Consider the following 24,535-nt stretch of genomic DNA (forward strand, 5'->3'; position numbering starts at 1 on the left):
TCTAAATGATGCCACTAGAAAGGATCATTTCCCGTTACCTTTTATTGATCAAATGCTTGAACGATTAGCGGGAAAAGAATATTATTGCTTTTTAGACGGTTTCTCCGGTTACTTCCAAATTCCAATTGATCCCAACGACCAAGAAAAGACCACATTCACTTGTCCTTTCGGTACCTTTGCCTATCGCCGCATGCCGTTTGGTTTATGCAATGCACCCGGAACCTTTCAAAGGTGCATGATGGCAATCTTTGATGATATGGTAGAGGATTGTATGGAAGTCTTCATGGATGACTTTTCCGTGTTTGGAGACTCCTTTGAATCGTGTCTTTTCAATCTAGAACGTATGCTTATCCGATGTGAGAAAGCAAACTTGGTCCTAAATTGGGAAAAATGCCACTTCATGGTGAAGGAGGGCATTGTACTTGGTCACAAAATATCTCGTGCGGGAATAGAGGTAGATAAAGCTAAAATTGAAATTATCTCTAAGCTACCTAAACCATCAAATGTTAAAGCAATTAGAAGCTTTCTTGGTCACGCAGGATTCTATAGGCGATTTATCAAAGATTTTTCTAAAATCGCCCGCCCATTGACCAAGCTTCTTGAAAAGGATGCTCCATTTGACTTTGACACTAATTGCGAGAATGCATTCTCGATTCTTAAGTCAAAACTCACACAAGCTCCCATTATGGTATCTCCAGATTGGAGTATGCCATTTGAGCTAATGTGCGACGCAAGCGACTATGCTTTAGGTGCTGTTTTAGGACAACGTCCCGATAATCATTTTCTTCCGATTTATTATGCAAGTAAAACTCTAACAGGAGCCCAAATTAATTATACCACCACGGAAAAAGAACTCCTAGCGGTTGTTTATGCATTTGATAAATTTCGGTCATATTTGGTGTTGTCCAAGACCATTGTTTACACGGACCATTCGACACTTAGGTATTTATTCTCGAAACTAGATGCAAAACATCGTCTCATACGTTGGGTTATTTTACTTCAAGAATTTGACATTGAGATACGTGACAAGAAAGGAGCTGAGAATCTAGCTGCCGATCATTTATCCCTACTTGAAAACCCCGAATTAGATAAACTTGATGATACAATCATCAAAGATACATTTCCTGACGAATCTCTAATGAGGGTTGAAAAAGAATCTGAAATCCCATGGTTTGCCCATTTTGCAAACTATCTTGCTTCAGGCATTCTACAAAAAGGACTTACTTATCAGCAAAAGAAGAAATTCTTTGCGGATTTAAAGTCTTATTTCTGGGAATACCCAGACCTATTTCGTGTTGGTGCGGATCAAATAATTCGCCGTTGTGTGTACGGACAAGAAGCTCAACAAATTCTTGAGCATTGCCATCAAGGGCCAACCGGCGGTCATTTCGGACCAAACCACACTGCAAGAAAAATCCTTGAGTCGGGCTTTTATTGGCCCACGATCTTTAAAGATGCCCATGATTTCGTTCGGACTTGTAACGCATGCCAACGAACGGGTAACATCACGAAAAAGGATGAGATGCCTCAAACCGGCATCCAAGTTTGTGAAATCTTTGACATTTGGGGAATCGATTTCATGGGACCCTTTCCAAGTTCACATAAGTGCAAGTACATACTAGTAGCCGTTGACTATGTATCCAAGTGGGCTGAAGCAAAAGCTTTGCCTACAAATGATGCTAGGGTGGTGGTAAACTTCTTGAAAAATCTCTTCTCACGCTTTGGAATCCCAAAAGCACTCATATCCGACCGAGGAACACATTTTACCAACAACCTTCTTGAAAAGGTGTTGAAGAAGTATGGCGTAACTCATCGTTTCTCTACTCCGTACCACCCGCAAACAAGTGGTCAAGTGGAGAACACGAATCGTGCCTTAAAACGCATACTTGAGAAGACGGTTAATAACAACCCTAAAATCTGGCAACGCAAGTTAGATGACGCGTTGTGGGCTTTTAGGACTGCGTATAAAACACCAATAGGTACCACGCCATTTAGACTTGTATACGGTAAAGCGTGTCATCTACCTGTTGAAGTTGAACACAAGGCGTACTGGGCTATGAGAGAATGTAATACCGACCTTGTACAAGCCGGAGAAAATAGGTTATCACAACTTAACGAACTAGATGAATTAAGATTACAAGCCTACGAAAATTCTAAAACATATAAAGAAAAAACTAAAGTATGGCACGATGCACGATTAAAAAAGAAAGAATTTGAGCAAGGGGATAAAGTATTGGTATTCCAATCACGTTTCAAGTTTTCACCTGGTAAACTTAGATCCCGATGGAATGGGCCATATATAATAAAACAGGTTTTTCCATCTGGATATGCAGAGTTGTATGGTAAAGACGGCGGAACTTTCAAAGTGAACGGACACAGACTCAAGTTATACTTTGAAGAAATCAATACTACGGAAAGAGACGAAACCACCTTCTACCCTAAGGACAAATAAATTCAGGGTAACTCTAAGGTTTTAAACTCCATTCTCGATTTTTATTCTTATCTTTAAGAGTGGGGTTAGATTGGTCTTTCCCTAGCAGACCCTAAAGAACTAGTCTTCTCCCTCCATTCTACCTTTTTAATTTCTTTTGGTTTGTTTTTATTGTTTATTTTCAAGATGCGAGGTCAATATATCTACAACCACTTCATTTTAATATGCGATAAGATTTTACCAAGAGATGTGGTGTTAGATATTAAGAAAAGATGCGATGCGACGAGAAAAGGAGAAAGACAAGATTATAATGAGAAAAATTATGGAAAAGGCAAATCAAAATGCGCTAAAAGGCGTCGGGCACGTCAATTGGGTAAATGTGAAAAATGTGGAAAACCAGCTCACTCAGGAGATTGCCCAAAGAACCAAACGGACTCTAATTTCGAGTACGTAACTTTATACCGAGAAGGGCCTTTCAAATGTTTAGAAGAAAACCTCTTAAACCCACGAGGTTACGCCTACGAGGCAATGGGAAGCGAAATTTCGCGACTCGACTACGAAGCGAGTCAACGTGGGTTCACTATCTAATTCTTTTTCTCGTCGATTGTATGTATGTGCATATTTTTTTTTTATTTTTTTTATTTTGTGTGTATTTTGGTTTATATTTGTTTGCAGTGAGTTTTATAAAAAGGTCTACTATTTAAAATTGATTAAACTTGAATTTAATCTGTTTTCATTGAAAACGATAATGTTAAAGTGTTAAAACTGAATTATTGTTGTTCAAATTGCACGAAATTAATTGTTAAATTTTTAAGATATCATTTAAATAGTAAATCACGAAAACAAAATAAAAATTAAAAAAAATTCTTTCTACTAAATTGAGGGGAAACGCCTTGAGTTTAACTTGTTTCTTTGAAAATGAAAATGTTAGGTGTCACAACTGAATTTTTATTTTTCAAAAATTGTACAGAATATTTGTTAAATTCTAAAAGTCTATAGTAGATTGCAAAAATATACTCTTTTATCAATAACCGTAAAAATATATAACTTGTAAATCTTTGTCGTGGATAATGATAGGTTTGACAACCGAAATTAATCTCTACCTAGACGATAGGAAACAAAGTTTTAAGTTTGAAAATTAGTTGATTTAAGGGTATATAACAAAAATAGAGTGAATTTTTATTTATTTAATTTTTATTTTTCATGTACTTGTTTTTATTTTATTTATTTTCGATAAAACTATAAAAACTTTAAACTTTTAATTAATTGAATTTTATAAATTGAAATTAAAAATTTATAAACGGATTAAGATCAGGTGTAAAAAACCGAATTTCCGTTACAAATATAAATTTATAAAAGATATTTTGAATTCAATTGATTTTAAGTTAAATAAAAATAGAGTGTATTTTACATTATGTAATTTTAATTTTTTATGAACTTGTTCTAAAATTAAAAATGTTAATATTTTTAACACAAAAATAGAGTGTTTTTATTTTATTTTTGAATTTGTTTTCAGAAAAACTATAAAAACTTTAACTATTAATGAATTGAATTTTATAAATTTATTTTTAAGATTTATAAACGGATAAAGAACAGGTATAAAAACCGAATTTCCATTACAAATATAAATCTATAAAAGAGATTTTAAATTTAATTAATTATAAGTTATACAAAAAAAAAAAAAAAATACAGCTGAAATTAAGCCTTACACGATTCGTGTACCCCTACACGATTCGTGTAAGGCCAAAAATCTGGCCATATCAGAACGAGCAGCAGCTGCTTCTCTCACTCTTTCCCCATTCCCATTTTTCTGCTGTGACGAAGCTAAAACCCCAAAAACCCCAAAAACGCACCAAATCACTAAATTAACGCTCTCAATCTCCTCTAAATCTTCAATCTTTCAACATGCCTAGATTGGTAAGGATTTTTAACCCATTTTACCTAGTGTTCTTCAAGTTTTTTTTCAATTTTTTCTTTTTAACTTTAATCCGAATTTTAGCCATGTTTTTGTTCATTTTTGCTTGATTATTGCTATATGTATGTTGTTAGTAACATAATAAACCCGATTAGCATGAAAAATTGATGTTTAATTGGTGATTGAAAATTAGGGTTTATACAAAATTGGGGAAAATTAGGAAATTGATACCGAGGTGTGTTAATTTAGTTATAATTAGTTGTTTTTGAGTGTTTTGTTAGTAGATAGAACTTGTGAACATGATTTTGATTGCTTGATTGTGTGATTTTTAATTTTAGTCTAAATTTGTTAAGTTTTGTCATTTCTATGAATCAAGTATGCGTTTTAATGATGTTAAGGATGATTTAGAAGCTGAGATACGCGCAATGTGATTGAATTGAATTAGATATGCTTAGAAAAATTGCGTGTTTTCACTTATGAATTAAACTTTTTATACGAAACTTGATTTTTGAATTATGATTTGTGGTTTGTTTCTGCTTTGTTTTGAATTATAGAACTAAATCTCCCAAGTTTGTTGAATTAAATTGATTAAGGTGGTGTTGAAAACAAGTTGTTTGTTGAAGTTAAAATCTTTGCTAACATTTACACATCCTATTGGGATGATTTCCTTGTTTTTAAAATGTTATGCAGGGACCAATTAGAATGAGGGCAGTTAACCAACAAGAGGAAGTTACGCCCGAAATGGAACAACAACTCTTGCAACTACACCCGATTCTACATTTCCCTATAGAATTAAGCCAAAGGGTACAAAAAGTTAAGGATTTACTTACTCTGGTAAATCGAACAATCAATCAAGTTTGCATTGTTGATTGGACTCCCCTAGGTCCCCCAGTTAATTTAGATACACAGATAAGGAATATTTTAACCCAAAGCTACACGGATGAATTTGGGGTAATTAGGTATTTTAATGACTGGGAGAGATTGTTTGGTTTGACTGCTCCTGTATATAGGGATTTGTGTTTAGAATTTTACTCTACTGTTAGGATGAATATCCGCCCCGCAACTGTCCAAGATACTAGTTTCCTACAATTCCGACTGGGTGGGGTTGATAGAGTAATGTCCCTAGGCGACATAACTATGGCCTTACGGATTTATGAGGGTGATGATATGATTGCTCCAGGTTTTTGGGAATTTATATTTACAGGAGCTAGGTATTCAGGAGATTATGATTCTGTCAGCGTCTGGCGATCTTTTTCCGGAAGAAATTCATATACAGCAGGCCGAGAATCATACCTTAAGATCCAAGATATTCGCTATCGATTAATTCATAAATTTATAGCGAACACGATTAACCAAAGGGCATTCCTTACTACAGATAGGATTAATTATGTCGACCTTTGGTATTTGGATGTTATTAGAGATAGGGAAACTAATATTAGTATACCCTATGGAGTGGCCTACTTTTTGGCCAATGTAGGTAAGGGTGCTCGAGGAGACAGTGACATGTCGGGGGGTCACTATATCACATGTTTGGCATCCTGGTTCGATATCAACCCGAACGACTTCGCACCTCCAATCCAACCGATAAATCAACAGGTTCGTACCTTAGGATTGGATGTGTATAGGACAGCTAAAGCTATACGGGTGAGGGCTGGGGTGATTAGTTTAAGGCCACAGGAAGTTGCGCCTCAGGAACCCATGGAAGAAGATGACGAACCCGAGAGGGAAGCCAGGAGGAGACGACGAGAGACAGATCAGGCTAGCTCGTCTCATACAGGTACTTCTGATTTCGATATGCTCCAAAACTCGTTTAACGCATTGAGTTTAGATGTACGTAATTCATATCAAAACTGGGGAGCGAGATCAGAAGATCAGTACACTGCTTTATCTCGGCAATTAGGGGACATTAGGCATACCCAGCTAGATCAATATAATATGCTGTCCAACATCCGATATGATCAGAGGGGAATGGGAAATCAATTAGAGTGGGCGCACCAACAGGCATATCTATACGCGTCTAACCCGCAAGCTTACGCACCCTCAGCCTTTCCATCATATCCCCCATGGCAATCACCCGATGACCCTCTACCTCCACCCTATGACCATAACGCCGCAATAGCCGCGAGTCAGGATGCATATAGGCGTTTCTACGAGGAACAACGCCTAAACGAGCAACGGCAGCGACAGCAACAGGAGGAGGGCGAACGAGGAGGACCATTTTGGAGCCCATTTGACTAGTTCTATTGTTTTAATCTTTTTTATTTTTTAGTTTGTAATAACATAATTTTTTGGTGTGTATTGAAACTTATTATGTTTTTATTTTTTATATTAGCAAGAAAATATAGTGTGGGGTAAAAAAATGTGTTGTACGATTGAATTAAAACCCCATATTTTGTGTGTTTTTAACATGGTTTTGACAGGTACAGACGAAAATGCAATTAGACGAAACGAAACATCAAATTACATTGTGATACAAACATTGGATATGATCATAGGTAAAACAATTTGAAAATCCAAATCGGTTAACAAAGGAAGTTCCAAATACTTCACACTAATTGTCCTCTCAAATTTATGCATTATTATCTGATTTTTATGTAATGAGGGCATTACATAATCTTAAGTGTGGGGTGGGAATATATAAATTCTCGAGAACTTATAATTTGGTGATTTTTATCAAGATTTATAAAAATTTTAAACAAATATATCAAATGAATTTTTAGGGTAACTACGAGCGATTAAAGCATAGGTGTCAAAAACCGAAATTATCGTCTCAATACATTAAAAACGCATAAGTTATTTGTTTAAAACCTATAAAAGGAAACCAAGTATAACAAGAATTTATAAAACCTTATGTTGAGAACCATATATCACATGTTTCTATGAAGTTATTGCAGATATCATTGCTTTGGAACGTATAAACCTGAATATTCCACTATTACGAGTAATAGAGGATGAATCAAGTCCATCCCGTAAGGAAGTAAGGTCTTCCAAATTGACACACTTGCTAACTTATGTTAGAAGATGTAGTCCAGAACAGCTGTAGGTTGACGAAAAATCTTGTAAAGTCATCCCTAAAATCGGCTGGAAATCCACCTAACCTCAGCATCAAACAGGGTTTTTGGTGGTCAGACTTATCCTAACCATGAGAAGGATATGTCCCGTACAATGGGGGGGCACAATGCAAATTAGCTTTTAAGACTAATGAATCTAATCCCCAGATGGATGATCTCCGTAAAGATTAACCGCATCTATGTTTGACCGCGGTCAACATACATATGCCATAACAAATTGAGGTGTGCAAACTCATGGTTCACCGATGATATTTGGACACGATATAATTTTGTTCTAAAACTTATGCTATTTTATGAATTATATTTGTGTAAAACCATTTTTTGGACATTCGGTTTCAAGTTCCATGATACTACAATCATGGGGGCGAATAGCTTGCTAATCGCTGACTGAGACTTCGGTTTTCAGTTACCCTCAACCGGAATTTGAGGTTAAAACCGGAAAACGTGTCTAGTGTAAAAACTAGCCTGACATTTTATAAAATCATAAAACGTTTTCACAAGGTCCAATTTTCCCTAAGGATCCAAATTTTTAAACCCTAATCACGAGTTTCATGTTTGTTTCTGTTGTCAGAATTTCGTTTCGTGTGCGTATGATCCAATAAATACTGTGTTGTGTAATATATTTCATATAGTGTGTGTTTCATTTCGTGTAGTGTGTGTTGTGTGATCTAATGTTCGATAATAAAGATATATAATGTTCTAACTCTGTTAAAAGATGTAATTGCTTGAGGACAAGCAACGTTCTAGTGTGGGGTATTTTGATATTGCTCTAAACATACATATTATTCAACGCAATATCACTTATATTTCATAGGTTTTTATCATCTACAAAGACATTCAATGCGCATTTCACGAGAAAAACGACAAAAGAGTGAAGTTAGAAGAAACGACGATAAAACGATAGTTTTAACTAGATTTATATCAAGAAACGTTTATCCGAATGAAAGTACAAGATGAAAGAAGAAAAGAGTTCAAATGAGAAGTGCCAAATCAGTACACGTCAACACGGGATCAACAAAGAACAACTGAAGAAGAAAAATGAAGAAAACTGTTATTTGATCTTACACGAATCATGTATGTCTACACGAAGCGTGTAGATATCTGGTCTTACACGAATCGTGTGAGCATACACGAATCGTGTAATGTTAGGCCACAAGACTTTCCAGAACGTGAAATGGGGCGGCTGGCTTTTTAATTTTAAAACAATTCTTTAACTCAATGGAGATACAGCAGGAATTCAACAAAACATTCACCAACTACTACTTCAATTATAAATATGGAGTACGTTCAGAGTTGGAGAGAGAAGATACACACAAAATCACTATATCAAATTACTATTGTTATTTTTACTTGTACCTATTGTAATTAGTTTCAAGTATCAATTATTAAGGGGGTATTGTTCGTGATAAAGGGTGTTATTGTACGCGTGAAAGGGGTGTTATTATTGTAATTTTTCTACCGTTTGAAGTTAATGCAAGTGAAGATATTTTAGTAAGTTTACTCTGTTAAAATTAGCGTTGTTATTATGTTTGCATATCTATATTTTTATGTCTACCTTAGTGTAATGAATAGCTAAATTTCCCTAGTGTTTGCTTAAATGTAGAGCCCCTAGTGAAATGGATTGTTACCATTAGTAAAAGTTAAAATGTAACTTTAGTATTTTTAATATTGAGCCTAGTTAAAAGAACCATTTTTATGTAATTAGGTATTTAACCCTTGCCACTTAATTTATTAAATTTAAATAACGAAAGTTGTTTTTATTTACATAAATTGAGCTTCAACATTAAAAATGATCTAGACGAATTTATGGATAAGTTATTGACACCAATTTAGAAATAAACTTCGGTGGTTTGGGTGATATCAATAAGTTATATGAAGGTGAAATTATAAAAAGGGAAACCGTTATAATTTAGGTATTGGCGAAGGTCAAAACTAGGCTAGGTCTCAATTTAAATACTTAGGGAATAGTAGCTTTCTAAAAAGAATCCAATGAAAATTAGATTTTATTTAGTTAAGTTGTAACTTTATATTTATTCGAGAGAAAAATGTAAAGTTTGATACTAGAACATTTTAAATAGGGCGTAAAACTTAAAACAATCTATGGACCAAGGGGTGACACAATTAAGTAAACACTCTCATTTATCTCATTTATATTTCTTATAAAAGTATTAAGTTTATTATTTACGAAGTATTATTTTAAAATATAAAAAAAAAATACATAAAAATAGTTAATTTTCGTAACAGTTATTTGTCACATCTTTTTACTCATACACGAATCGTGTATCATCACACGAATCGTGTAGGCCTTGAATACGGCTACAGTACCCGTAGGTTAAATTTAGGGTTTTTAATTATTTAATATTATATATTTAGGTTTTTAGTTATTTTAATTATTATACTTAGGTTATTTTTTTTATATAATTAGTTTTAATTATTATAAAATACTTAAATACATGTTTTAATTCTAAAAATTAGTATTAATTATAAGTTTATAAATTGTAACTAGTTTATAATTAGTAAATTAATTAATTTCCTTTTAATTTGTATTAGTTTAATTAAAAATGTCATTTAGTTAAGTTAAATAAGTTTATATAATAATTACTTAAAACAAAATTCTAATTATATTGTTTTATTGAAAATTACTATTTTACTAATTACCATCTAGTAATATAATTATCGCATCATAATTAGCATAATTTCATTTAGTTTCTTTTTAAGTTAATTATTGTAATCTTGTAATTTTATTTAGTAAATTAGTTAAGTTATTTTCTTTTACTGTTACCATAAATTGCCTAATCCAAAACCCTCTTTAATTAAGTTTGACATCAAAGACTATTAAAAACCATTAAACACTCCATCTCCCTGTGGAACGAATCGGATTTACCAACAAACTAAACTACACGGATAGGACTAGTTGCCTATATATATGTGTGAAATCAACCTAAAATCAATAAAATACCACATATACAATAAATCAATTCGTGTAACAAAACAACTCAAATCCGTTCATAAATAAAGGTCTCGATCGCACACATCACTTCTACACTTCGTTTCTTGAAACGCCGTAATATCCAGCCTTTCTCTACAACAAATTTCTTTAACCCACGCGAATTTACCCTTGACCCCAAAACCGCGAATGTTTAATGAAATAATCTTCATCAATAACCACAAAAGACGAGATACACAAGAAAGACTTACATAGGGTTGAGGTTTAGCCACCTCAACCCGATTCATTCCCCGAACGCTTTTAGCTCCTCATTATTGATTGTTCCTCCGATACTTCTGCACCAATTGAGCTGCCCTTTGAGGATTGCCCCACATAAGACTTTGATTTTGATTTTACCTTCGCTTTCAATTTGTTACGACATCTTTTGCACTTGTAACGATTGTCTTTGGAGATATCCACACCACTTCTAGCCATGTTCTTTAGACGCAACAGTCTGGAGGATGCTTTCCAGTTTCCAATCGCGTCCCAGTAGCATCCGTTGCAGAGTGAAACCTCTTCTGAATTTACACTTTGTTGTGTACATCGCGAGTTGCCTTTGTTTTCCATGGATTGGGCATTTTTTCCTCGACCACCTGACCTAGTAGGTCCATCGTCATTTAGATCATTACCAGAGCAAGGCCCACATGAATCTGGCCCAACTAGATGAAAAGCCCCACATGAACTGGGCCCAACAGGATGGCTGGTTTTTTGAGTCAGGTCCACTGGACTCTTATAAAAATAATTATTATTATCAACCGAATTACAGCTATCACACGCGCCATGGACATGCGTATCCCCAAGAGCCGTAATATTCTCACATTAATTGTATTCATTATCTTTCTTGGGACTAGGGTTTGTAGCCGAATTACCAACGGTTTCTGCCACAACCTCTTCGTTATCCTGAAACAATTTATCCATCCCATGACATTTAGACTCTTGGTCTTCTTCACCGGAATCCTGATTTTTTCCATCGGAATTGTTATCCTCCTTCACATCACCGGACACCTTGTCGGAGTTTACTGACCTTGGGTTAACAAATAAATCATCAACATTAGTCTTTGTAACTTTCTCAGTGATTGGTGGTGCCCAATCTTCCTCACTATCCGTTGCATCATCAGAATCCAATGATTCATAACTTTCGTCGGAACAAGATGACTCAGACCATGGACTTCCTTCACTATCTTCATCATCTACTTCCATCCATTTAGGAAAGTGTTTTGCTTCTTCCATCACATTTATGAAGTAAAAAGACGATCTATGCTTAAGTGTTATCGAATCTTTTACCATCTCAGGATCGAATAGCTTGACTAGCACCCTTCCATGTGATAAGATTTGATTTCCTTCAAGCTCACATTTCTCCAAATCGTAGGGTGTTCCCCACCATTCAGCTATAGAACTAAATGTATCTTTGGACCAACAATGAATAAGGACGCCAGTTATTCTCAGCCACGCCATCCTTCCCTCGGGCCAATTAGATGAATCCCATCTAGTGATATTATGCACCCATTTTTTTATGGGATGATGCATCTCCTCCTTGACCTTATTCGCATCTTCCACCGATCCAAATATAATCATTAAACTCAGACCCCCAGAATCTAAACATGTATATCCATGAAACCTTCTTCTTTGGCGATCACCTGGAAGTTCCTGAGAATCCCCAAATTGAACGCTTCACATACCAAAGCTTTCTCCAATAACTCGTTGTTACATGCTTTTTCATCAATCACAACCATCATGGCTTTTTCACTCTCACCCTTAGAATCACCCTTGCTGTGTTGTTTGTTCTCATTCGCCTTTTTAGCATTGATCTTATCTCTCAAATCCTCACCCTTTCTATTGTTCACAATATCATTAAACTTTCTGCCGTCTTGAAACCTAGATCCCCCAACCAGAACTCTTCTGTTGGAGTGGGTTCTGTCTTCTTCCCCCAACCCATAAACACCCTCGGATGGTTTAGGGTTTCTCCTAGTAGCCCTAAATATCTTGATAGACAACCCATTGAACTTAACCTCTTCCAATTTTTTCAACATACTATCCCCATCTCTAATATCTGCGAACCTTACGAATGCGAACCGACCGCCGTCACTTGGTCTTTTGTTGGCGATGTAGACATCACGTACAACACCGTATGGTTTGAATGCCTTCCACAAGTCATCCACTTTCCAATCCTCAGAGAAGTTGAAGAACATGTACGATGTGAGATGCTTTCTGTTAGACCACTTGTGTTGATTCCTAAAGTCGCCGTTGTACTTCTCCCAAGCTCCAACCTTGCTCGCCCGCTCAGCTCTCTCTCTCTCTCTCTCTCTCTCTCTCTCTCTCTCTCTCTCTCTCTCTCAGAATTTTCTCTCTCTCTCTCTCGTTTCTCTCTCACCCATTATGTTTTTTGCGTTAATGGTCAAATGAATATACATCATAATAATAGAACTTTGTAATCAGCAACGATCTAAAATGAATGCTTTTCAAAAGAACAATAGCAAAAGATCTTAAATGAAAAAAGAAATCACTAAAAAAATACTGTAGAATAAAGTTTATTAAATAGTTATGTTTACTCTAGTAAATAGAGGTTTCTTTCTGGGAGGTGATATTTCCAAACATCTATTTGATAGATTCACACATATTTGTGGTTAATTTCCAGTTATACCCTCCAATAATTTGAAAATGAAAAATCTGTATAACACATCATTAAGGGTACTTTAATGAATTTGTTTGGATCTATCAAAAACAAGTTTGGAAATATCAATTCCCTTTCTGGTATGGTAAACAGTTATAAATGTTACTGAAAAGTTAATACTCTATAAATGCCTATAAATAGAATGTACAAAGTTTAAGATCAGAAGATATAATGAATATGTCCACATCTTAATCTTTCTTACATGAAACTGTTCAACAATTTAGAATATTAATTAACAACAAATGAGTTCTATAACGCTTATAAGAATGCAACATGCTACATAATAAGTCACCCAATATTAAGGGTATCTAAATTGCTAATGTACATAGGGATAACGTAATCCCTTACAATTTAGCTTTAAATACTTGTATCTTAATCCACTTCAACATTTCATAACTTTAAGTTGATTTTTTTGGCCCACTCAAATATACCTGTATAAACCTGGTCACCTCCCAGTTCTTCACCTGTGGCTCCGGCTGCAACTCTTATAACATCTTCAATCAATTGAAAATTACCCATTATATCCACATGGGCCCCACTTTGTGTGCCACGGCCTTCAAGAAAGTTAGCTGGCGGGTTATGATCATACTCCCGGACGTATGTTTTAATTCCTGAAGGATTGAATCGTGTTTTACCACGCCATCCTTTTGCACACATGAATCCTGCGCTTAATGCTGGAACAGTTTCATCTCCATCAACAGTATAAACTCCATCTTTTAAACAGCCATCCTCGTTTTTATCTTTTGCTGAGGTGTCAATTCGAAAGGGTATGTAGCATTCTGCTGCAGGTGTGAGCTTATAAATGTATGCTCGTTCGGTTGGGATGCCAACCCCATACATTGTATAGATTTCCATGTCAGGAGCATCTGGTAACCTGAAGATAAAACATAATCCAAATTGACCGAATCATATGTAAATTGACCGAATCATATGTAAATGGGTCAATTTGCCACCTCTAACGATGGCTAAGATATCTATCAAAGATAATAAATTACGAGAAGACAGAAAACCTGGCAAAATCAATGCCGAATAGAGGCGCCAATTTTGACAAAAATACTAAAAGTGGGCTGACTGGTTGTATCTGAATTTTAATGGGTCTCTAATATGTAAAGGGAAAAAAAAAACACATTTTTAAAAAGAAAATGGGTAAACCACCGCCTTCTCAAATTGTATTATAATGTTAAAAACCTAAATAGCTCAATTCACAAGAAATTTTAAATAGGTGTTTCATGAATCTCTTTAATATATTATTTGTATTCAAAAACTGGAAATAATAAAATAATTTAGTGATTAAAATTTTTAATGTCAAATGAACTAAACAAAAAAAAAAAACACATTTTGACCCATACCAGACCATTTTGCAACCTCTAATGCAGAGTAATGTTTACAGTAATCAGAATGATAAACGGATAAACGAGTAAGGTTTTCCATATTAGGCTACTCGGCGACGGAGACTATTTTTACTGATAACGTAGCCTAACCGGGTTATCCCGTGACCGTTTCCAAACATTTTCACTGGCCACCCCAGATATCTATCACATTCACATTGGTCTGAATATATTAAAGATAGTGAAGATAACAAATATAAGCTAAAAGATTCTTACTTTGTCTCCAATGGGTTGGACCAGTATTTATAATGCGAGTACTTTGGGTCATCCAAATTATCTGCAATGCCAAATGAAAAATGAGCACTGCCACGTTCCATCATTTTCGGTGCAACAAACTCGAGCAAATCCACAATCTCTCCAGCTGTATACACCTTGTATTCAGCAACAGCTTTTATACCACCAAATCCCATGTCATGGTATTCAGTCCACACATCGCGACACGTATTATTCGCAACATTATTACCCTTTACAGCACCCTAAACATCAAATATTACATTAGTACTAGCATATAACTATGTCATCACTTTCTTTATAAATATTTCATCAATAATCATCAAATTCTTACCCTAAATTCTATCCTTTCGATCTCTGAAGATGGTGCTTCTGCTACATCACGTCCAAATGATACTAACCTTCCATAATGTGCTTGTGTTGACTCACATACTTCACCTTTTGACTCTTGTTGGGTATCGTTTTTTTCTTGTTTTCTCTTACTAGGAGAATATCCTTCTTCGGGTGACCAGTCAAAACCACCCCAAATGGTGTCCCCGCCTTTTGGTATCATCGACATGGTTGAATCCCAGGTTCGGCTCATTCTCATTAGATGTTGCAATGTTTGAATCTGAAATAAATCCGAGTCCAACACACCTGGTGCAAGGGCTCTGCAATTAAGTAACTAAGTTAAGATACATAAATATCATGAAGAACAAAAGGGATTGTTTAAGATAAGTTCATAGTAAGAATGGCATAGCCATACCATGGGTCAGAAAACTCGAAATGGGTAAACGTTGACAGGGTCTGCTGTCCATTTTTAAGAAATTTCTTACAAATGATTAAAGTGTTCAATGTTACTTATGATTACAACAACATTGGTACAATAACAGATATACTGATTCTTTAAATAAATAAGAGTTTGTATGCATTATGAATATACATCGGCCAGATTTCCACCGATTTGACCCGTTCCCCATTTAAATTCTCCTTTTTTCCTTTTTATCATTTGACCACTCTAAAATGAAAGACAACCCAAATTGACCCATTTGTAGATAAACGGGCAGAAAGTGCCACATGTTTACTTATCCTTGTTTACATGGTCTTTGGTCTAATGTTGCGCAATTAAACATACGCACATACGAAAGTTCAAGTACAAACCTGGCTGATGCAATATCCTTGGCTTCAGCAGAAAAAAGTCCAGCTACAGCTTTTGGGACACCTAAAAAGGGCCCACCAATATTCATCACAGCCTTTATGTGCTTAGCACACCAATCTGACCCGCCTCCACCACCCATTGGAGCTGGTGCTTCTACCCATTTCATGAAATGCAAAAAGTAGATAACACCCATTGAATGTGGAATGATAACCGCCTTTTTACCACCATTTGTAGCAACCATCAGTTCTATATTGCTCTTTATCCGGCTCAATGTTTGATCTCTTACCTGCACGATAAAGAATGTGACGTTTTATGACAATTTAAAATGAAAACTCCATCCCTTTTAGACATAAAATGGGTCAACGTGGGTTGAATTGAGTCAAAAAGAAAAGAATTAGCTAAGGGGAACGAGTTGAAAGTCCTAAACTTTATCCATAAGAGCCCATTTCTCCTGAACCCCACCCTATTGTTATAGGATTGTTTGTAAACGCCTAAACTCATAATTATCACATTGATTATGCATAAAAAATCAAGAAAACAAATTTTGTTTCAACCCAAACCCATATTGACCCCATTACCTAACCCGCCCATATGCCATCCCTGATGAAAAGCAACAACAGTTTACAGTAGGGTTGTAAGTAAGGTTATTCAAAAACAGAAAGCAAAGCTACCTCGGTGTTTTGAAATGCAAGTCTCCAGTCATATGCAGCCATATACATATTTTTCTCTTCATATCCAACACGAGCCAAGTTAGCAATCAAAACAGCCCATACAAAATATCCTGGAGCAAAGTAGTCAGCAGCTACAAGTCCACTAACGGGTCTGACCCGAATACCAGGAGGATCCATCCCAGTTTTGTTGTCTAGTGACATATGTTGTACCCAACATGAAGGCCTGCAAGTATCCACAAATATAACATTTGATTTTAGAAGCAAAATAAATGTCCAGCGCATGTTCGTATACCATGTTACTAAAACTAGGTTGCTAGACTCAAAATTGACTCTAATTTGGACCACCAACGATTATCTTATAAAAACTCTGCTCAACGTTAGTTTAACCAATTATCAATTTCTAAATTAAAATTAAGTAAATATGATGTACATTTACTCATATCTAATCCCATAAAGCACACCTCACGGAAAAAATTTCAGCACTGTTGCATCTTTTTCGGCTAATTTGCAAGTCATACAAACTAGTTCTCCACCAATCAACGGGGGCGAAATTATGTTGGGACAGGGGGCCGCCCGCCCTCAGTGGATTTGTGAATTTCAGTGCAACAATTTTGGAATTTCGATTTTGCCCCCAGTGAATTTTTTTTTTTGCCCCAAAACCTCCACATTTTGTCCCAAAACCTCCACATTTTGCCCAAAAACTTCCAAATTTTGCCAAAAACCACTACATTTTGCCCCAAAACTTCCATATTTTGCCCAAAAAAATTTGCTACGCTTTAAAAAAAAAAATTTCGACCCGTGAACAAAATTTCTGCCTCCACCACTACCAATCAATCAATCAAATTACTCAATGAATTGAAATGACTAAAATTCCAACAGCAAAAACAAGTACTACTAAACTTTTACATCTCATAAAATCAATCAAACTCAATAACATCAAATAAACTACCCACATACATCATTATAGTTTACTAAAATTCAAATAACTAATTTGTACCAATCAATTCAAATAAGTGACCACAATTTTGGATGCAAATATATACCTTTTGTAAACTTCACCAAAGGTTCCGCCCCAAAGACGTTTACGAAACAAACCATCCATACATTGATGACCTTCCCATAGCTCTAGTCCACCTGTCACAATTCCAGGTACAAATACAACTGGATGATTCACTTTCAGTCCTTGTTTTAAACACTTGACACCTGGCGGGTCGGGTAAGGGTCCGGATATTGCTTCCGTAACAAACTGCGGAAATGAAGCAGGCATCGCATTGTATAAAAATAATAAAAACCACCATACTGAACATACACATCCTATAAACCAACAGCAGTTATCAATACACGAATAGTTTTTACTTTTATTTTTATTTTTATATTTATTATTATTAGCTGATGAATTTTTTGCTGCTTTTTTATTTTTATCATCTTCGTCTTCCGATTCGTCGAGTTTTGGATCTAGTTGTAGTTCCGCTTCTGGTTGTTTTCTTCTGCGAGCTATTGTAGCCATTAGTAGTTACGAAAAACTATGAAATGAAAAGTCAAAGTGCGACGGCCGGTGGCGGTTGTGGTGGTTGAATTGAAGGGCTGAAAACACGGTTGAAAAAAATGTGTGGAAAAGTTTTCAGTAGTAGAAAAAGAATCGTTATGTGTACAGTCGTGAGATCAGAATGGGCATTTGTTTTTTATTATTTTTAATATTTATTTATTTATTTATTATTATCTTCTTTTTGCACGGCTCTCGAAAGTCCAAACAATACACTTTTATTTATTTTTATTTAAATGGTTTATTTAGAAAATAAATAATAGTGACCATTTGTTTTTTGTTTGTTTTCAAAGAAGTGTGACTCTTAAGACTTCCGGTAATACGGAGTATAACTTTTGATTATTTATTATTTATTTATCAATTATTATACGGAGTACTTATATAATGTATAAATAAATTAAATTTGTTTTACTACTCCGTATTTCACTTTGAGACCCAATGATCTAAGTCTCTATACGTGACAACTCACTTTGAAAGTTGTTTGGAGTCATAAATAAGAACCTCTGTAATTGAAGGGGACAATTTCCTTCGCGGATAAATTTATACAAGTAAAAAAGTTTGAATACAAAGATAATAGATAATAATAAAACAATAAAATATTGACGGTTAATATATAGTTGTAGGTATAACTAGTGAAATGACCCGTGAAAACACGGGTTTGTTTAAATGAAACAGTTTAATGATATGTTTTACGTATTAAGTGAATGTAAATGTTAAAATCATTTAGTTTATTGCCCCGTGAAACCACGGATTACGACTAAGAAACTTGTCGTTGATTTCACAAACATAAAGTTCGTTCAAAGTTGAGTATTTATATTTATATTTTTAATAATAATAATAATATTTAATAATAATAAATGATTTTTAATTTTTTTTTTGAAAAATAAAATTACAATTTTGGAAAGATTAACATTTTCTTTTATAAAAGATTTGTATTATTTTTTAAATTAAATTAATATATAATTATAACATCATTATTATGAAAATTAAGCTCAATGATGATATAATCATTTTAGAGGTTTATTAGACTATATAGATGTTGTTAGCTCTTGATTGGTAGTAGGGTATGGTTATGATATGTTTTCACTAGTCTTTCCATAAAAAAGAAAATATTGTGAAGAATGAAACCTCCTTTAGCTTGAAACTTACAACGTTTGAAAAAAAAAAAAAAAAAAAAAAAAAAAGGAAGAAAATGAATGTGTAGTGGTTAAGAAAATAAGAAAAGTTATATTTGATTTAATCAAATATTTTTATTAGTCCTTTATAGGGTTAAACAAATAAATTATATAACGGACTAAATTACAATACGGATAAAAATAATTTTGTTTAAGTTACTCGAAAAAAAAGAAATATTTTCTACTATGATGAACACAGTTAAATTTGTTATTCCGTGATCGTTATTGACTCTTTTACTGACCGTCTTTATATATGTTGCTAGTGAGGTTTGAATATGTAACCTCTAATCTTTTGTGAATAATCAATTATAAGTTATTTTGAGATGGTTTGAGAGACCTAAATAATTATCATTGTCTTTATAAAAAATAAATATAATTATCAGACATTATATTATTAAAATAATCAACATAGTATTAACCAATGAGGTATTGCCTGAGTGGTTTCCACGCCTAGCATGGGAAACCGCTATTAGTTTCAAGCATCCCGGGTTCAATTCCGATAAGTGAGAGGTTTTCTCCAGAATTTTTTCGCGATTAGTTGACAAGCAACCAGCGATTAGTTGCCAAGCAACCCGGGTCAATCCTTGAAATTTCCTACCTAGCGTATGTGGATCGCAGATAAGAGTATTCGATGCGAAAATTTGTCGTTAAAAAAATCAACATAGTATTTGATAAAATATTCTTGTAAATAGCTAAACCAAATTTTGGAATTTAAATCATTATATTATGAAGAATTCCTTTTTAAGGTTTAGTCGAAAAAATTAAATTTCTAAACTATTATATTATTTAATTATTGTAAAAATGAAATTTCGAGAGTTGAAAAAAAAAAACAAAAAATTAAAACAACTGCCGAGCGCCGACGACATCTAAAGCCTGCTTCTATTTAGAGTTGGGCCGTCAAGTTTAGGGGTTAAAAATTTAACCCATATTAATATTAATATCTATTGAAGTAGTTCAATAATGTAAAGCCCAAAAGCCATGTAGATAGCCTAACTTATACGGAGTATGACTATTGGCCCAGGAATTCCATATGTGAACGAGCAAACCCACATGGCGAGGAATTACGATTTGCAAATTGCAACATTTGTTCACCATTGAAAAACTATTATACTTATATATAACCTTTTTTTAAGCCAAACACAATATTATTACTATACGAAATGTTTTCATTGTTACAAGAAGATTGCAACGATTGTGATCTACATTGATAGTTAAGTAAATAACTAGCCAAACTATATGTGATATGTACAAGTATAAAATAGTGAAACGGATTTTGTCTATGCAAGATCAACAAATAAGGGGAATTTAAGGGTTCCTTGAGTTTAACTCTTCGGTCCGGAGTACCGTGAGTAACTCTCATACGAGATGATGATCTCATAAAGGGTGATTAAATATGACTCACCATCATTCGAGCTAGCCGGAGTCGATGGCTCGCGTACGGTGTTAGGATTTGATGTTCAGGAAATGTTACCTGAGAACCGTGGATTATATGCTCCAATTGTGCAGGTAGAGCTAAATGTGGAGTAATGTATTTTTGCTCCCTACCTAATTGTTGTTTATTTATGAGCCATACTATGGGTATTTATGGGTTGAAGTGGTTGTCCTTTACTTGCCACGTCAGAAACAAAAAAGAGATGGGACATAATAGTACAAGATTGTACTATTCTGTCACATAAAATCATATACTCACGCGGTCCCCTCTGACGTTATTCTGTCACCCTCTGCTACTTGTACAATTATGGATATTCTGTCCTTTATTCGTTGTACTATCCTTTGTCTTATTCAGCCCGCGCTTTTATTCCACGCAATTCTCTGAAATTTGCGCAGTATTATTGTGTGCAACGCCAATTGCATTGCAGTGTACGCTGTGCGCAATCGGCCAATTGATGTCTTTAGGTGCGCAGCCACGATTGGAGACATGCGCATTATGTTAGCGTATTTTATGCGCGTCATTAGTATCGACAATTAACTAGCCAACTATTGTGATCTGCAACGATCGTGATATGCACCATAATAGCTAGCCAACTTTATATACGACCTGAGAATAACTAAAGATATAGAATACATAAAAGGTATAACACTGTGGGATTTAATCAACACCAACACGATTGCTTGAAGGCAAAACGAAGAACCCTTAATTTATTAACCATTGATGTCATTCAAGACTCGATTTCTTAAATCTCTTTGAAATCCATTGGAAGCTTTTGAGTTGAATACTCTATATCATTTAAAATTGTGGCCGTGTACCAATTGCCCTTACGAAAAACCTTATTGTTTCGATTTTTACAAATAAGGTATCCACATATCTATTTCGTAGCTTGCCAAATGTGACTCCCCGTAGTGGATTTAATGACATGATTATTGTATGAGAAAGCTTCTTCGATGCTTCCGATAGATAAACTCAAAAAGCTCCACCATCGTAAAAGCGAATACCATAGGGTTTTATAATGCTTGCAGTTGATGAGTATGTGATTTACCGACTCTAAATCATCGTCGGAAAGCGGACATCTTATGGTATTAAGATCAAAACCTTGTTTATTTAGTTCCACGCGAACGGGTATCATTATCGAGTCATATTCCTCCTTATCCATTCTCATTATGGAGTACACATTGAGAAGATATAGTAATAAAAAAAAATCATCACAACACTTTTAAATAATATATATATGTGTATGTGTATGTATATATATATATATGTATGTATGAGTTAAATATCTTGAACCAAAATTGTCATCTCGATAGTGTTGGACCAATGACGTTTTTAATAATTAAATGCATAATATATAACATTTTATAAATATAAATATGTTTGATTTATAGAATAAAGTGGAAATATTATAAAAAATGAGCATTTTTTCGTGGTAGATGAAAAATATATGATTACATGTTACATGATGTATATTATATGTCCACCTAGAAGATGGAAAAAGATTTGACTTTAAGAAAAAGATTTGACTGTAATTCTGTTTTATGATGGTTGGCTTTTACTCGCATCATGTGATCGCAGCCTTCGTAAGGAGTGTAATTAATCTATTCGTTGTACTAACCTGTCATTAGGGATGGCAATGGATCGGATATGGAGCGGGTGATGCCGTATTCACATCCATATCCATTTAGTTTTTTATTCATCCATATTCATATCCGTTTAGTTTCAGGTCATCCATCCATATCCATATCCAATGGATTAAGCGGGTTAATGGATATCCAATGGATATTAAAAAATTGTTATGATATTTTTTAATATGCGATTAAAATAAAAATTTAGTATAGTAGAAATAAATATAACATGACATATTTAAAATCTATCCATAAGAATGTGTAATCTTTGTCGAAGATATAACAAAATTTGTTAAATTTTACTATAAAACATGGATTATGAAAAATTAAACATGAAAATTGTAAATTTATTTTATTAGATATGCGTATTTTATTGTAATATATTATAGTTATTTCATTATAAAGTTAAAAGCAAAATATAAATCTAAGGGTAAATGAATTTTTAATAGTAAATATGTAAGCATATATCTATATTTATGTATTTGTGTATGTATTTCGGGTGGTAATGGATATATCCATGGATGAAACTTTTCATCCATGTCCATATCCATATCCATTTAGATTTATCCATATCCGTATTCATATCCATTTAGGTTTGTCCATATCCATCAAGAAGCGGGTGGATCGGGTGGATATCCACCGGATCGGGTGGCCATTGCCATCCCTACCTGTCATATTAAGTTTCTCTGGTTTAATTTATTACCACGTTAAGTTTATTTGGTTTTATTTATTTACTAGCTTAAGGCCCGCGATTTCGCGGGCACTTTTGTATGGGCGTTATTAAAATTGTGATGGTTCAAGTAAAGTAGCTTTATATATAATATGTTTGTTTGATTACAAGGCAAAAGAAAATAGATTAATAATCTATTAATGTTGTTTACTTTGTAGTACTATTAGATAGATATTAGTTAAGTGTTAAATTTGTAAAGAAATATAAGTTTTTATACATTGATAACCATCAGGAATGACCATTAGCTCTTTTGGAATCAATTGTTTAAGACCCGCAATTTCGCGAAATTTTGCAAGAAAAATTGTTTTAATTGGATATTTAAATAACACATTTCGGGAATAATATGTATCTTTTGTTAATTACATGGTATACAATCAACTTTAGACAAATGAGAAATAAAATGACTATGTAGAATTATTCTTTATAGTGGTTTGATTTTATTTGAACACAACGTGAATTACTATTATATAAATAATTATATTATAGTTATTTACAATATTTACATCACATCACACCTTATTTCTAACTATGATAGTTAAGAGTAGTGCTACTCGACAAGTTTAAAGGTCAATGTCTTTACTCCTATAATACATCACAATTAAGAAGTAAGACTACTCAATCATAGTCCTACTCAATCAACACATAAAGAAACTCGAGACAACAAATTGTTAAGTTCAGTTAACTTTTCCAGCTCAATGGTTAAAATTGACTTATAATATCTTCAAATGAAATCCATGACTGACCTTGAGGAGTCAAACATACACTAAGAAACCAACTAATCATAATAATCATAATAATTATTAAGAGTAACCTGATGAGTGAATGATATTAACATTAATTTAAAACTCGATTAAATAGCATATGAATTGATTACCTGGTTCCATGGACATAAGTGTGACGTTTATATCGCATAAAATCTGCGTTCACCAATTGCAGTAATTGAATTTAATTCTTCACCGGTTGGACTCCGTTCTATTAGGTGAAGGAAGAATTGATTCTGGATTTTGTGATGGTTGTCGTGTGTGTGTTTTAGAGGGAATTAGGGTTTTTTTAGTTGAAGTGGTATGATTATTATCCAGAACTCCTAAACCAGGAACAACTTGAGAGAGGAGGATGTTTTGAAATATATATATATATTTTTTTTTTTGTTAAAATTTTGAACGTGATGATAAACGTGGGACCCTAAATTTTTTAGAGAAGCTTGCCCTAAATCTAGGTTAGAAGGGTGTTTTAGTAATCAAACAATTAAAGGTCAAGATTATGAGGTCATTAGGAAGATTAGGAAGAAATTAAGGGTTAAGATCAAAGATATTAATTATACCAAACACTAAAAAATAATAAATCTCAAAGGTTTCTAACCTCATGTAATGCAGGTGCAACATTAGTACCATTGTTACCTACCGACCCATCTTCCTGTACTCAAACTGTAACAGAGTGTAAAATTAATATATTTCTGTAGCAACAAATTTATAGATTTATGAGTTGAAAATTATTGAGGGTAATAAGTAACCTCATCAAGACTTCAACA

The 24,535-nt window shown here is 34.0% G+C and overlaps 1 protein-coding gene across 1 annotated transcript; it reads right to left on the bottom strand.

Annotated features, from left to right (window-relative positions):
* Positions 1–13,234: 13,234 nt before the first annotated feature.
* LOC139903925 (phospholipid:diacylglycerol acyltransferase 1-like) lies at positions 13,235–18,058 on the bottom strand. Its single transcript, XM_071885850.1, has 6 exons — positions 17,546–18,058; positions 16,503–16,725; positions 15,834–16,117; positions 15,028–15,343; positions 14,679–14,938; positions 13,235–13,948 (listed from the first exon to the last, which is right to left on the bottom strand). Exons 1-6 carry the CDS (start codon positions 18,007–18,009, stop codon positions 13,465–13,467), a joined length of 2,031 nt encoding a protein of 676 aa, XP_071741951.1. The 5' UTR covers positions 18,010–18,058; the 3' UTR covers positions 13,235–13,464.
* Positions 18,059–24,535: the final 6,477 nt, after the last annotated feature.

This window comes from Rutidosis leptorrhynchoides, chromosome 4, assembly GCF_046630445.1.
Source record: "Rutidosis leptorrhynchoides isolate AG116_Rl617_1_P2 chromosome 4, CSIRO_AGI_Rlap_v1, whole genome shotgun sequence".
Classification (NCBI taxonomy): domain Eukaryota; kingdom Viridiplantae; phylum Streptophyta; class Magnoliopsida; order Asterales; family Asteraceae; genus Rutidosis; species Rutidosis leptorrhynchoides.